This window comes from Heloderma suspectum, chromosome 14, assembly GCF_057233095.1.
Source record: "Heloderma suspectum isolate Gila_16-S chromosome 14, 16-S_ref, whole genome shotgun sequence".
NCBI classification, from domain to species: Eukaryota; Metazoa; Chordata; class Lepidosauria; order Squamata; family Helodermatidae; genus Heloderma; species Heloderma suspectum.
The window spans coordinates 18,049,105-18,065,000 of NC_139471.1; the positions used below are offsets into that span (position 1 = coordinate 18,049,105).

The window sequence follows — 15,896 nt, forward strand, 5'->3', positions numbered from 1 at the left end:
ATTACACAAATGAGGCAAAACACACTTTGAGGAAGGATTCAGAGAACTTCAGTGAGCTCAAGCATCACATTTGCCCGAACCTGCCTAGCTGCTACTTTCTGGAGCAATTGATCGTTTTAAGGTGGGCAGATGCAAAAGAGGACATTGGTCCAGAACATTTAGTAGTAGAGGGGACTTTAGCAGATGGACTTTGTCATGCAGACTGCACCACATAACACACACAGAGAGCATTGGCCTTCGATCTCAATAAACATTCCCCGTTTAGGTGGTTCTAGCAATCAGCTCATGGCTCGCACATCCCTTGGTGGTCTTGCATTGTGGGATCAGGAGGTGCTGTTGCTGCTGCTTATGCAGAATATTGAAAATAATCATTTCAACAAGGGGATATTTTTAGAGCCAAGATTCAAAGCAGCTGCCAGCCTGACACAATAGACAGCTAATGACTTCACCGAGACCTCGTTGTCTTTCTTTAATGTACCACCTCTCAGCCTGCCCTTTTGTTCTGTTCAAGGAGGGAGCAGCCCGTAATGGGGCTGTTGCAGTCCAACGCATTGTATGCTGACCAATCACGAAAGGCTCGCATCTGTCATTTGTTTGCCAAGTAGCTCACGGCACAATGGAGCATGATGCAATTAGGACTTTTACACATGTTAAGTTCGGGTTCAATCAATCCAAAACAAAAACACACATTTTTCTTTTTTGTTAGCAAATTTATTAACCGTCTCTGTTCCATTTCATAGGAGACACTAGGGGGCAGGTGTGATAAACTTTCCCTGGAGAAAATCAGACAAGACAATGGACAGAAGGGAAGGGGAAATAAAACAGCATATCCTCTTGGACCATGGGCTGGATGCCTCTCTGAGCATGTACAAAGTGTTTCTTTTTTCCTCAAAGGAGCATACTTCCTTCTTCTTCTTCTTCTTCTTCTTCTTCTTCTTCTTCTTCTTCTTCTTCTTCTGCGTCTTCTTCTTCTTCTTCTGCGTCTTCTTCTTCTTCTTCTGCGTCTTCTTCTTCTTCTGCATCTTCTTCTTCTTCTTCTTCTTCTTCTTCTTCTTCTTCTTCTTCTTCTTCTTCTTCTTCTTCTGCATCTTCTTCTTCTTCTTCTTTTTTAAAGTGGCTGTAGGAACAAAGTTCCTGTAAGCATATGCAGGCTGCTTTTCCCCTCTGTCACGAGATCTATGTAAGGGCACAGCGCTCATTAACATGTGTAGAAAAACACCAGTCTCCTCTGAAGAACACCATATTTTGTGTTTTAAAATACATCATATAGAAAATAAGGAAATAGGAATGGCAGTGCTTCAACAGGCCATTAAAATTTATACCAGCTGGTATGCTTGTTCAAGAAGGATGTTGACAACCTAAAAAGCATTTAGAGAGCAGCTTGGAGGATTATCAAAGTATATGAAAAGCAAATCATGAGACGAAGAAATTTAGTGTATTCAGCCGAAAGAAAAGAAGGTTGTAGGAAGTTCTCTTCCAACAGGGAGCTACATTTTTACTTCAAACTTATGAAAGTCTCCAAAAGGATATGCACACAATGAAGCTGTGGGGAGGGGTATAGGACTGCAGCATCTCCTTTCTGAAATGTGATCAAAGGTCAGGCAAGCATTTGTTAGGTACCTATATTGATTGATTGATTGATTGATTGATTGCATTTATACCCCACCTTTTTTCCTCTTGCAAGGAACCCCAGGCAGCTTACATTATCCTCCTCCTCTCCATTTTATCCTCACAACAACAACCCTGTGAGGTGGGTTGGGCTGAGAGTCTGTGACTGGCCCAACCCAGTCTGTGAGCTTCCATGGCCGAGTGGGGACTAGAACCCGGATCTCCCAGCTTCTAGTCCAACGCTCTTGCCACTACACCGTGCTGGCTCTCATGTCAGGGAAACTTCTGATGCTATTAGTTAAGGCCATGTGATGGCACGGGATATTCAGGAACATTCCAACGGCTCCAGAAAAAGTGTCAGGATGCTTGCACCTTGTTTTCTGAGAGGGAAGGGAAAGCTGTCCCCTGGGTAGGAGTAAAACATCACATGCAGTGTGGGGACAGAAGCAGCTTTGTGGGGTGAGATGGGGAGAGGTTCCAAGAGACAAGGAAGAAAGAGAGGTAGGGAACCCAGAAGCAAAATGAAAAGTGTGGACTGGCAACAAGGCCCAAGATGATATGTGGATAAAATATGCAACCCCTGTCCCTGCCTTGAACAGGGCAAAGAGAAAGGGTGGAATTCAGTGAATGAACATTTCCCCATGACTGCATCTGCCCTAAGGGAAAAGTTGCAGCTCCTGAATGCCTGCCCACCAAAGAAAACATGATTATTGGGGCCAGCAGAAGGAAGCGAATATGGGTGCCACTTGGATTGCCAACTGACCATGGAACAGGGGGCTCTGCTTGGTCTTCTTTTGCACCCTTAACAAGCCCTCAATCTTCAGAGAACAGCAGCAGAAGGTTTTCAGCATAGCAAGTCGATAAATGTGATCACCTGCTAATGTCGGCACATCATGCTGCTATTACAGGCCTAGCGGCAATCGCCAGTTGAAAAGCTTAAGTGTCAGCTGTTCTGCCATGTTACACATCTAGAGCTGAGCTGACATTTCTCAGAAGAGATTTTTCTGAGAAAGTTTCAGAGAATTTCCTCTCTTGCAACCCCCCCCCCCAAGTCATTTTGCAGAATATTCTCTGAATGTTCCCTGCCAATTTGTGTGTGTTTGTGCTTTGTGGCGGCTGCCACACCCACACTCCCCCACACACAATGCCCAGAATGATGCATTTAAGGCATTGTGTGAGATGCAAAATGGTGGCCCAGCTACCAACCAACCAGAAAACAAAATTGAAAGGAAAGAGAGAAGCCATGTGGCTAGCACGGGGAGGCCTCCCCCCCAACCCCAAGAGAAACTGTTGGAAAGAGTCCCACTCACCCTGGCAGCTTTGTCGAGCTTCGCGGCCACCATTTCTTGAAAAATAAAATGGCGATCGCAAAAATGTGCATATTTGTGCACTTGCGAAAATCCACATTTTTGCGAATGCACATATTTGCATATGCAAAAATGCACATCTCGCACATGAGAATATGCACATTTGCAAAAATGGGCATTTTCGCACATACAAAAACATGCACATCTTTGTGAACGCTATTTTCTAGGGATGTACAAAAGTGACTTACCTTTCGTGGATTATGTTGATGGTGGGGGGGGGAGGCATTCCATCCCTCCCCCCAGAATCCTGGCCGGGGAGGGAGGCGCTTCGTTCCTCCCCCCTGGAATCCTCGAACGGCTGTCTGTGCTCCGCAGCAGCTCCAGGGAGCAGCCGGCCAGGCCCGGCCCGGCCAGGCCAGAGCCGTCCGCAGACGGATTTCCGGCCATGAAGGGCTCTGGGTAAAAAAAATAAAAACAACGCATACGCAAATGGCAGCAGCGACGGCCGCCGCCATTTGCGTTCCTTCTTTTTACCATCTTAATCTACGTAAATATTTACGTAGACTATGATGGCGAAAATCAAGGGGAATGCAAATAGCATAGCGGGTGCCATTTGCGTCCCCTTTTGATTCCCCATCTTAGCATACGTAAGATTTATGTAGGCTAAAACGGTGAATGAAAAAGGGATGCAAGTAGCGCCCACTACGCTATTTACGTTGCCCTTGATTTTTGCTGTCATAGTCTACGTAAATATTTATGCAGATTAAGATGGCCAAAAAGAAGGAATGCAAATGGCGGTGGCCGTAGCCACCACCATTTGCGTATACATTTTTTTTTAAACCCACCCCCAACCATGATAGGCTATGTAAAGATTTACGTAGCCTATCACGTCTTTTTTGTCTTTTTTTTAAAACCTAGCCATGATAGGCTAGGTAAATCTTTATGTAGCCTGTCACGTCTTTCCCCCCCCCCCACAAGCCTGGAAATGGCGGCGGCGGCAGCCGGTCGGAAGACCGGCCGCCGCCGGAGCCGCCGCCGGAGCCACCGCTGCCCAGAAGATCCACCCCAGGTAAGTCTTATCCCAGGGGGGATCCGTGGGGGGCGGGGGGGCAGGCCGTTCCGCTTCAGATTTTGGGGGGCCAAATGCTCTGGCATTCGGCCTCACTGAGATCTGTGGAAGAATTCTCTGACATCCCTACCATTTTCTTTTTCAAAACAATGGTGACGGCAGAGCTCAATGAGGCTACTGGGTGAGTGTGGGTTGGTCATGAGCGTAGGCTCTGGTGATCGGCAAGTGGGGGCAGGGGCTGGGTGAGCATCCAGAGAACCCAACAGGGGTGAGTTCGCACATCTCTAGTAGAGAATACTTCCTTCATTGGAGTGCAGAAAAACAGGAGCACATCACAGACACACCAAGAGAAAGAAAGGAATAGTTAATGGGTTGTTGTTATTTTTTTTGCCTTGTCAGTGGTTTTCTCCAGGCAAGTGAAGTGCAGAACAGTATTGCTGTGTCCCTGACCACCCATCTTTAATACTATTGCAAATCAATTACCTTTCAGGCCATAAAATTTGTTTAAAGAGACAGAACACACCAAGCCTTCTCCACATTTTGCCCTTTGTGATTTTGTTTTTGCTTAATGAAACATGGAAACAGAAGGGTAAGTTTCCTCCATGTACAATTTATTTCCATGAGTGAGGGGAGTGTGGTGCCTCTAATTTGGCAGGACATGAGATGGAACTGTAGGATTTGCAAACACAACACAAATGTTTCAATTAGGGAGGAGACAAAATGGTTCCATCCCCATTGGCCAATTTCTCTACCCTTAAATAGAGTGGAACTTTTTGAGAGGCCAGTTGTGCATAGCTCTTCAAGTCTAGGGATGGGTGAATTTAACCATTTCAGTTTCTGAAAAACAGTTCAGTAAATTCCAAGTTCTTTCTCTCCTGAATATGAAGAACATTGCAAATGTTGGTAAATTACTATAAAAAAATAAATTGAAAAAAAAATCACCCATCTCTTCCGTCCAAATTCCATAAGTACAGCTGTTCCAGGCATTGAAAGGATCATGCTTTGCTTGTCTAAAATACAGCTTTTAAATAGGGATGTCAGAGAATTCCGCCACGGATCTCAGTGAGGCCGAATGCCAGTGCATTTGGCCCCCCGAACTCCATGTCAGAACGGCCTGCCCCCCCCCCCCCGTGGATCCCCCCTAGGATGAGACTTACCTGGGGTGGATCTTCCAGGCGGCGGAAGACCAGCCACTGCAGCTGCTGCAGTCACTGCCGCAGTCGCCATTTCCAGTCTTACTAAAAAAAAAAAAGACGTGATAGGCTACATAAAGATTTACGTAGCCTATCCTGGCTGGGTTTAAAAAAAAAAAAACGACGTGTTAGGCTACGTAAATCTTTACGTAGCTATCATGGCTGGGTGGGTTAAAAAACAAAACAAAACACCACGTACGCAAATGGTAGCAGCTACGGCCGCCGCCATTTGCGTTCCTTATTTTTGGCCATCTTAGTCTACGTAAATATTTATGTAGACTATGCTGGAGAAAATAATGGGGAATGCAAATAGCATAGCAGGCGCTATTTGCGTCCCTTTTTGATTTGCCGTCTTAGCCTACGTAAAGATTTATTATTGTAAACCTTTATTTTTGCCATCATAGTCTACGTAAATATTTACATAGATTCAGACGGCCAAAAATAAGGAATGCAAATGGTGGCGGCCTTAGCCACTGCCATTTGTGTACGCAGGTGTTTTTTTTTCCCCCAGAGCCCTCTGTGGCCTGAAATCCGGCTGCGGATGGCTCTGGGCTGGGCTGGGCCTGGCCGGCTGCTCCGCAGAGCTGCTGCGGAGCACAGCCGTCCATCGAGGATTCCAGGGGGGAGGAACAGATCGCCTCCCCCCCATCCAGGATTCCAGGGGGAGGAACGGAATGCCTCCCCTCCCCACCATCAACATAATCCGCGAAAGGTAAGTCACTTTTGTACATCCCTACTTTTAAAGTTGAGAAGCATATCAGACCAAAAAAAAGAGGTGGCAACCCTGATTCAAGGTCAGAAACATAGTTGAATACCCAGGGATTCAAAACTAGATTTTAAACAGCAAGATGCTCAAAGAATGTGGCCTAGGTCAGGGGTGTTGAATCTCTTTTGGTTTGAGGGCTAAATCCCATTTTGGAGACGTCTCGGTGGTCTCAGATCAGTGGTGATTGAGTCCAAATGTGACAGTGGCAAGGCCAGAGGCAAAAAGGAAGGGTCAAAACTCCATCACATTTTATCGTAAAGCTCAGAGGGTGCAATGGGATAGGCAGCTGCCTCCGAACTCAGAGGTGACCAGCTATCCAATGCAGGGCAGGATAAGCGCGGAGGGGATCATCCCCTGTGTGCTTCAGCTGCCGTGCATTTATGGCTAGACAGCCAATTTCGGCTGTCTAGCAGTGGGACCTCGGAGCACAGGAAGCAGCAGCCAGATGACACGTCAGATGTGTCATACCAGCATTTCTGACTTCCCTGCCCTGACATGCCCCCAGGAACCCCCCCCCCATTTTTGCTGCTCCAAACTCCTCTTCAGAGCACGGAGTGCTGGGCCATTCCACGCTGCCTATGAGGCAGCACAGGCGGGGGGGGGGGAGGTCGGTTCTCAGGGGACTGACCTCGGAGCACAAGCACCGAGGTCAGTTCCTGGGAACTGGCCTCTCCTATGGCCATCTATCTGCTGACTAGTGGCCCTTACTGTCATAACTAAGCCTTAGGAGAGTATTTCAATGTATTAGAAAGGACGAAAAGCTGCACAAAAGCCAGAACGCCACCAAATGATTGGTGGTCAGCACAGAGGAGTGGAGCCATTTTAGGAACTCTGAAGGTGGATTGGGATTTCAAGTTTGCCTCCAGGCCTGATGTTCTACATCCCTGGCCTGAATGGATGAATTTGACACTTCTGATATCTCCTGGATTGTTTTTTTTTAAAAAGACAATCTCAATTTATTTCCATTTTAGATGTGTAGTAACCTGTGAATTTTTGAAAAGAATTCTTATGGAAATGGACGTGAGGCAAAATTCTCAGCCATCCCTCTTTGAGTCCCCAGGGGTTCAGAGAGTGTCCTGCTTACAGTGGTTTGGGCTTGGATAGGGAATAATAGTTTGAAGTTGAAAACATCGAAGTCCACAAGGTTGAGGAGCAAGATCAACTCAGGCCAGGTTGAAAGCCATCAAGGTCTCAGAGTGCAGTGACAGGAAAGGATTGAACTAGCAGAGGGGTCAAAGCCAATCTGACGTTACTTACAGGAGTCCAAGCTTAGGGATGGCTGGAACCCGGAGCACCGGTCCGATGCTTTGCCAACCAAACTCCTTCTTCTTACCAAACCCAGTGAGCAGCACAGGCTTAACCAATGGGGCTGTCAAGGTAGGGTGGTTGGGTGGCAGCAGTGCAGGGTATCCGGTTCTTTGGCTGCTGACCCAGTCTCCATGCGAGCCTCTTTTTAGTGCAAGACTCTGTATTTTTCATAGATCCTCTGCAGTGAACAACGGTGGCTGTAAAGGGCCATTTCAACCACATCAGAGGCCTCCAATGTGAATGCAGTGACCCTTTATGACCACTGTTGGGCACAACAGTAGATCTAAGGCAATACAGAGTCCCCATCTTGAGCTAAAATGGGGCTTGCGTGGAGATTGTCAGCTGCCCTAAGTCCCGGCCTCTCGTGGGGGCGGGTGGGGCGGGGTGATTGCCAAGCTGGATTTGGGGGCATGGATGGGGCTGGATTCTGCAGGTTCCTGGACCCAGTCAACCTGTGCCATCCCTATCCAAGAGAGAGCAGCACAAAAGATCAGTTCAAGGAATAGCAAGGTCAAGGAAGCACAGTTTCAAGGTACTAGGAACTGATGCAAAGTGCTAGGTGTGTCAGGAGGATCCACAGAGCCATTGGACTTTGAATCCTGATTTGAGAAGTCATCCTTGCTTGAGTCTGGGACAGGCATAACAGAGAAGGGTATTTCCCAGTTCTACCTAGAAATGCCAGGGATCAAACCTAAGATCTTCTGTATGCAGCTTGTGATCCACCACTGATCTACGGGCCTTCTCTTGACTAGACAGGTGCTTGAGTAATGTAGCAGTCACTAGAGATGCTAGGGAAGTTACCTGTAACTTTCTTCAAGTAAAGCCTATGTTGTACCATCAAGTAGGGATGTTGGAGGAATCTGCAGCGGAAGCAAATGAGTTCGTATTTTCACGAATCCAACTCAGGGATTCCACAGCTGACCAGTTGTTGAGCAGATTATGTGGACTGGCAGACCATTTTCTAACTTTCCCATATTTTGTGCAAATGTTGTTGTAGAAAAATACTCCCCAGCCAAAAAATAACTGACTAAAAAAGTGATTTCCCCCAGAGTCTAAAGCGTGAAAATACACATTTGGGGGGAATTCACACATTTGTGCAAATAGAGACTTGTGCAAATTCAGAAACAAACAAACAAACAAATCTGATTCCATGGATGGGTGGATGATAGAAAGAAAAGTGCCTGTGAAATAGGGATGTCAGAGAATTCTGCGAAGGATCCATCACGGAACGGCCTGCCACCCCCCGCCCCGTGTGGATCCCCTCCGGGATGAGACTTCCGGGCAGTGGCGGCTGCAGCGGTGGCTTCGGCAGTGGTGGCTGGTCTTCCGACTGGCTGCCGCCGCCATTTGCAGTCTGTGTTTTTCGGGTTTTTCCCCCCCCCCATAGACGTGATAGGCTACATAAAGACTTACGTAGCCTATCATGTCTGGGTAAAAAAACACAAAAAAGATGCGTACGCAAATGGCAGCGGCTATGGCCGCTGCCATTTGCATTCCTTAGTTTTCTTCGTCTTAGTCTACATCAATATTTACATGGACTAAGACGAAGAAAAGAAAGGGGAACGCAAATAGCGCCCACTACGCTATTTGCGTTCCCCTTTCTTTTCTTCGTCTTAGTCTATGTAAATATTGACATAGACTAAGACGAAGAAAAATAAGGAACACAAATGGCGGCGGCCATAGCTGCCGCCATTTGCGTACATGTTATTTTGTTTGTTTGTTTTACCCAGAACCCTCTGCAGCCGGAAATCCAACTGCGGACAGCCCTGGCCTGGGCCTGGCCGACCGCTCTGTGGAGCTGCCGCGGAGCACAGCCAGCCATCGAGGATTCTGGTGGGGAGGACCAGATCGCCTCCCCCCTGTCGAGGATTCCGGGGGGAGGGACGGAACGCCTCCCCACCCACCATGAACAGAATCCGCGGAAAGGTAAGTGACTTTTGTACATCCCTACTGTGAAAAAGCCGGTGAAATGGAATGGGTTTTTCACAATCCATACATCTCCACCATCAAGCTACATACCCTTCCCATTTGGCAAGGAATGGGGCTTGCAAAGTGCTTGATGAGGTCCTTCCAAACATCCACCCCTATGCATCCAAACAAGGATTAAAAATCAGTATCCAAAAGCCAAAAAGCCCCACTGGTGCAACAAATCTACGGACATAAACAGGCCAATCAGACCTTGTCAACAACTTCCATTTGTCTGTAGCCGTCACACACAGCAGGAGGCACCCAATGGGTTCTCATTACTCCCAGCATCCTCAACTCTTCTAATCATATGTCCTCATTCTATTTTCTCCCCATGAAGAATTTACCAGACATCAGCTTCACCACCTAAGGCAGCGCTCAATGAGATTCCGACAGATAAAGCCGACATTTGGCTCCCCAGTGATTGAAAGGGAATTGTCCACTCCCCATGGATATTCAACTTCCCCAGCATTTGCTGATGATGTGATTTGATTGGTGGGGCAGTTTTCCCCATCGCTACAGGAAGCGGCTGCAATATTTCCAGTGGCAGACACAGAGAAGTCATAGGCTCTGGATTACAGAGGGGGAGGGACATTTGATTATACAGAGAAGTACTCCTGCGGTTTTCATTGGTATCCAGAAAGATTTGTCTCTGTCGCAGAAACAAGTTAGGCCTAATGTGAAATAGGAGGTGGATTTCAGAAGGGTAGCATTGATGAAATGATCTGGGGGATGTCCAAAGAAAGCAGAGATCATGTTGATCAGATTAGCAAAACAAATGTACTAGGGATGTCCGCGGAATCCACCGCGGACTCCAATGAGACCGAATTCCAGTGAATTTGTCCCCCCGAAGTCCGCGGCGGAATGAACACACTCACCTGTGCCTCTCTGGACCGAATATCCACCCCTGGCCAGTTCCATTCCACCGTCTGTACAAAACCTGGAAGTAAGTGATCGGATACAAATGGCGTCTGCTACGGAGTTTGCATCCCCGTTTTTCCTCACGATAGGCTACGTGTCTCTATTTATGTAGATACTTATGTAGCCTATTGCGTGAAAAAACAGGGATGCAAATGGCGCAGTGGACGCCATTTGCATCCCTGGCTTTTCACGCAATAGTCTACATAAGTATTTATGTAAATAGAGACGCATAGGCTATCGCGAGAAGAAACGGGGATGCAAATGGCATAGCTGACGCCAGTTGCATCCGGAGAGCACTGTTCTGTTCTGTTCTCCCAGTGGAAGGTGGGACAGAGCCAGCTGGTGGCTCCACAGAGTGGAGCCAGCCAGCTTGGATTCCGGGGAGGAGGAACGGATCGCCTCCCCCCCCCCCGGCAGAACCCCCGCAGACTCACAGTAAGGGGATCCGTACATCCCTAAAATGTACCAGGTTTTCCTACACAAGTTTCTCAAAGCATGCATTCTTACTGACAATTCCAGGGGGAGGACAACAAATAGGGGAGAGGGTTGGCCATAATTTGACTAATTACCTAATAAACAATTTGATTCCTACCAAAAGCAATACCCCCTCTCTTTCTCTCTCTCTTTCCTTCTCTCTCTCTCTTTCCCTCTCTCTCTCTTTCTCTCTCTCTCTCTCTCTCTCTCACACACACACACACACACTCCAGATAGAGACGGGGCGGAAATTCCTTTGGTCTGCACCAAGTGTGTGTGTGTCTGTGTGTGTGTATAAAATGTACTAGAAACTTCCATTTATGAAAAATGTCACTGCAAGACTATCATCTTACCCCCAAAGACAGTCATGCAGTTAGGTAATTTTAGTATCTGGATTTAATGGTCTTATGGGGTAAGGGGAAAGCTTTTTAGATGGTAGTGTGTGTTACTGCTAGGGATGTCACACAAGTGCCTGTTTCAGTCCAGGAGTCTGACGGACAGCCTGCACCTGGGCCCCCTGAGCAGAGCTGTTTCTGCTGAGCTGTTCCTCACTTCCTTCAGAATGTGGTAAGCTAGCCCTACTGCTCTGGGAGCCCTTCTGCTCGTTCTGGTGAGTGAGGCCCTGGATTTCTGCCCTGCAGTTTTGCCCTGAAAGGACCACCACCCACAGATCAGAGCATATAATCCGGATCGTATTGCAACTTCATTGGCTGCCTACTTGTTTCCATGTTTGAATTAAAGTGAGAGCATTGGCCTTTAAAACTCCAAATGGCTATGGAAAGGCTATGTCAGGGTGGACACTGAGCCCATAGAATCCCAGAGTAGTTCTGATTCTGAGGAAGAGGAGTCACTCCTGGGAGAGGAGCGCGCTCCTCTTTCCCAGGGCCAACAGCTGATGGAGATTCCTCCCACTGGCATTCCTAGCTTAGATAGCAGTCCTGGGAGTGACAGAGCGCGGGAAGCAGACTTGGTGGACACGCGACACTGACACAGGGAGCAACACCAAATGGGGGGCGCAGAAAGGAGGTGTAGTGCCCAGTTGGCACGCAAACAATGTCTGCGCCCAAAGGATCCAAGGGAAAAGGGGAGGGACTCTCCCTAGCCCGTAAGTTCAGGGTCTGCCAGTGATTCCCTTTCAAACGGGGACCAACTGTTCCAACTTAGGGCATAGGTACTCTGCTGCTCATATCTAGTTGCTAACAGTAGATTTGTTAAGTTGTAAAAGAGGAATAAAGCTTTGAAAAGAATCCCTTTGTCTGTGTCTGGACTTGGCTACTGGATTAGACTGAGAGAGGCCTCCAAGGAGCCCTTGACAGGCTATAGCTCAGTGATAGAAGGTTGAAGTTCAAACCTCAGCATCTCCCAGGGGGATCAGCAAGACCCATGTTTGAAACCTTGAAGAACTTTGCTAGTTAGTATAGACCAGGGATAAGCTGGTGCCCTCCGGGTGTTCAGGACCACGGTTAGTATCGGATGCTAGTCCTATGTAGAGTAGACCCATTGAAATGAATGAGACTTAAGTTAGTTATGACTAATGTCATTCCCATTCATTTCAATGCATCTACTCTACGTAGGACTAACATTGGATACTACCCTGGGACTCCCACAATCCTTGACTATTGGCCACGTTTGTTAGGTCTTATGGGGCTCATAGTCCAAAATATCTGGAGGGTGCCAGGTTATCTACACCTAGTACAGACAATAATATCTATCTATCCATCCATCCATCTATCTATCTATCTATCTATCTATCTATCTATCTAATCATCTGTGAATCCATTCTGGGTTACAGTCAGAACTCTAAAGGAGCTATCCAGGGTGTTGAACCTAGTTTGGGGGAAAGGCTCAGCACCTGGGATAGCAAGGATCCAATGTATTGAATTTATTTGGGGGATGGGGTTCAGCACCTTGGATAGCTCCATTAGAGTTCTGACTGGAACCCAGAATGGATTCACAGCCCCACTGAAATCTGAGCCACCAGCCTCTACAGGCTGGATGTGATCTTCTTGGATACCCTGTGCAAACCAGACATTAGGGAATGGGAAGGCTGGAGTGATTTGTAGGGATGGGCAAAAGTCCCTTACCTGTCCACGAAGCTTGCTTTGCAGTGGGGGGGAAGCGCTTCGGTTCTCCCCCCGAAGTTCAGGCGAGGGGGGGGAGGCGCCCCGCCTTGCCTGGCTGAAATTCAGGCCGGGGGGGAGGCGCCACATCCCTCACCAGCGAAATTCAGGCTGGGTAGAAGCACCCTGTCTACCCGGCCGTGAAAAAAAGAGTAAAAACAAAAACCCACCCCCGTGATAGGCTACGTAATGATTTACGTAGCCTATCACGGCTAGATTTCCAAAGTCAGCCATGATAGGCTACGTAAATCGTCATGTAGCCTATCACGGGTGACTTTGAAAAAAAAAAAAAAAAGCACGTACGCAAATGGCGGCGCCCATAGCACCACCATTTGCGTACGTGCTTTTTTTTTTTCAAAGTCACCTGTGATAGGCTACGTGACGATTTACATAGCCTATCATGGCTGACTTTGGAGATCTAGCCGTGATAGGCTACGTTAATCGTTACGTAGCCTATCACGGGGTTTGTTTGTTTTTTTACTTCACTTGTAATGGTGGTGGCGGCAGCCAGTCGAAAGACCGGCTGCCGCCCCCGCCCCTGACAAAAAACCGCCGAACCACCGCTGGGACCCGCCGCCGGGACCTGCCGCCGGGAGGGACATTCGTCAAAGTTAAGTCCCATCCGGGGGGGGGGGCAGAGAATTTCACCGCTTATTTCGGGGGGCCGAATGCGTTGGCACTCGGCCCCCCATAGTTTCGGGGAGAAATTCTCCCCCATTCCTAGTGATTTGTCCCGGGAGAGGGTAGAGGAGAAATATCTAAAACGTTCTTATTGTTAAGTAAAACCCAGGGGGTTCTTCTAGCTTTCCCTCATCTACATTTTCTCCTCACACTTTTTGACCATCTTCATTTGTGCTTGCCTCTGAATTCTTTCCAGCTTGTTAACTTCCACTTTGCAGCAAAGAACACAAACAGAGGTTCTTGCCAGTGCTGGATTAAGTGCTAACTCCAACTCCAGCCTCATGTACAGTGCTCACAAGCCTTCTGGCTATGTAAGGAATGAAAACACTCTTCTACAACTCTGTTTTCTCCTTCCCCAAACTCACACCTGACAATAGGCTCAGCAGTACTTAGCTTCTGTTAAGAAATGGACAATTGCCTACATAATAGAGCACTTTCCGTCTTATTTCTCCCCTGTAAAGCGGCAAGGCTCTCAACTCTCCAGCCAGCTACAAACGAGGGAAATGTGACTGCCTCCAATCAGCAGAGCAAACGAACAAAGCACGCTCCACCGGAAAATGAAATTACCGATATCACGTAATTAGTCCTTAATTATTTATCATTTCTGAGCTTAATTACCACCACTCACAAGCTAACAGGTTATAAAACTCCTGGGCTGTGCTTATTAAATGTTCTGGGATGATTAGCAAGTCAGTGTCATCATCGATCCACTGATGAAGCATTCATGAAAAAAATACTGTTGGCTCGGGATGCCGCGAGTGCTCAGGTTGGTTCCAGGAGGCCAGCTGACTCCCTCACATGCCACACCAGGTCCCATGGCCCCTGCATGTGGAACCATGGGGCGCTGTCCAACCTGGCCACCGAGCACTCTGCAGGTCAGTGAGCAGCTGGGAGTGGTGTCAACAACTCCCATTGTCTCCGCCAGCTGTCAAGGAAGCCTGTGACAGCTGGTGGGGATAGGACAGGTGCAAATATGCAAATTCTCCGTGAATGCATATTTTCATGCTTTAGCCTAAGGGGGAAATAATATTTTTGGCCATTTTTTTAAATGCATTCTTTTTTTTTTACAACAGAATTTGCACAAAATGGGCATCCCCTCCAGCACCAACATGGTTGAATACACAGGGATTCAAACCAAGACTTGGACAAGCAAAGGCCAAATCTTGAGTACTGTGTCCAGTTCTGGGTGCCACACTTGAAGAAGGATGCAAACAAGCTGGAGAGACTTCAGAGGAGGGCAATGGAGATGATGAGGGGACTGGAAACAAAGCCCTAAGAGGGGAGACTGAAAGAACTGGGCATGTTTATCCTTGAGAAGAGAAGACTGAGGGGAGATAGGATAGCGCTCTTCAAGGACTGGAAAGGTTGTCACAGAGAGGAAGGCCAGCATCTCTTCTTGATCATCCCAGAGTGTAGGGCATGGAATAATGGGCTCAGGTGACAGAAAGCCAGATTCCAGCTGAACATCAGGAGAAACGTCCTGACTGTTAGAGCAATACAACAAAGGAACCCATTACCTGGGGAGGTGGTGGACTCTCCCACACTGGAGTCATTCAAGATGAGGCTGGACAGCCATCTGTCAGGGATGCTCTGACTTGGGTTCCTGCATTGAGCAGGTGGTTGGATGTGATGGTCTTGTAGGCCCCTTCCAACCCTACATTCCATGATTCTATAATCCCTACTGATAGCCAGAGGCGAACAGACATGGAGGGTTCTAGCCCCAGAGAAAGCTCATGAAAAGTGTGTCCGGAATAGGGATGAACAAAGGCCCCCCTGCCTGCCCTGCATGCTACTCGCTGAACCCCTGCTCCTTACCCAACCTGGTGAGCAGCACAGGGCAAACTGCTGGGCCATCCAGGGGGCTCTCGGCAGCTCTCATTTTTTTGACGAGTCATCATTTTTGCACAAGATGGGCTATGAATTTTCATAGATCTGCTGTTCGTACAGTAGATCTACACAACGGTGGCCATGAAGGTTCATTTCTGTGGCTAAAATGAACCTTTATGGCAACCCTTTTGTAGATCTACTGTGCAAACAGTAGGTCTATAAAATGCAGAGCCCCATCTTGCGCTAAAATGGACACTTGCATGGAGACTGGGTGGCTGTGGTGAGTCCCAGCCTCGCTCGTGGGCAAAGGGTGGGGGTGTGTCGAGCCTGATTTGGGGGCATGGGTGGTGGTGGGGGGATTCAGCGGGTTCCCAGACCCACTTGGGCACCTGCACCATCCCTAGTTCAGAAAAGACTGAACATGATGGCAGGGGTGTCTGTGAATGAAATCCCATGAGGAACATTTCAAAGAGCTGGATACGTTTATCCCGAAGAAGACAAGAGTAAAGGGAGACATGATCGCAGTCTTCAAATCTCTGGAAGATGGAGAAGACACAGAAGATGAAGATGATGCAGAGGATGGACCAGACTTGTACTCCACTGCTCTGGCGGGCAGGACTGGAACCAATAGGTGGAAACTGCAGGGAACCAAATTTC

At 47.9% G+C, this 15,896-nt stretch overlaps 1 protein-coding gene across 1 annotated transcript; it reads right to left on the reverse strand.

Annotated features, from left to right (window-relative positions):
* Positions 1-704: 704 nt before the first annotated feature.
* LOC146335731 (uncharacterized) lies at positions 705-12,891 on the reverse strand. Its single transcript, XM_084821504.1, has 3 exons — positions 12,696-12,891; positions 10,095-10,156; positions 705-1,117 (listed from the first exon to the last, which is right to left on the reverse strand). Exons 2-3 carry the CDS (start codon positions 10,135-10,137, stop codon positions 747-749), a joined length of 414 nt encoding a protein of 137 aa, XP_084677630.1. The 5' UTR covers positions 10,138-10,156; positions 12,696-12,891; the 3' UTR covers positions 705-746.
* Positions 12,892-15,896: the final 3,005 nt, after the last annotated feature.

Bases quoted from the DNA above. Each gene is read 5' to 3' on its own strand.
- LOC146335731 (XM_084821504.1), bottom strand. From the start codon at position 10,137: ATGGAACTGGCCAGGGGTGGATATTCGGTCCAGAGAGGCACAG. The intron at 1,118-10,094 runs GTGAGTGTGTTC...TTGTTCCTACAG, and splicing joins TTCGGTCCAGAGAGGCACAG to CCACTTTAAAAAAGAAGAAG.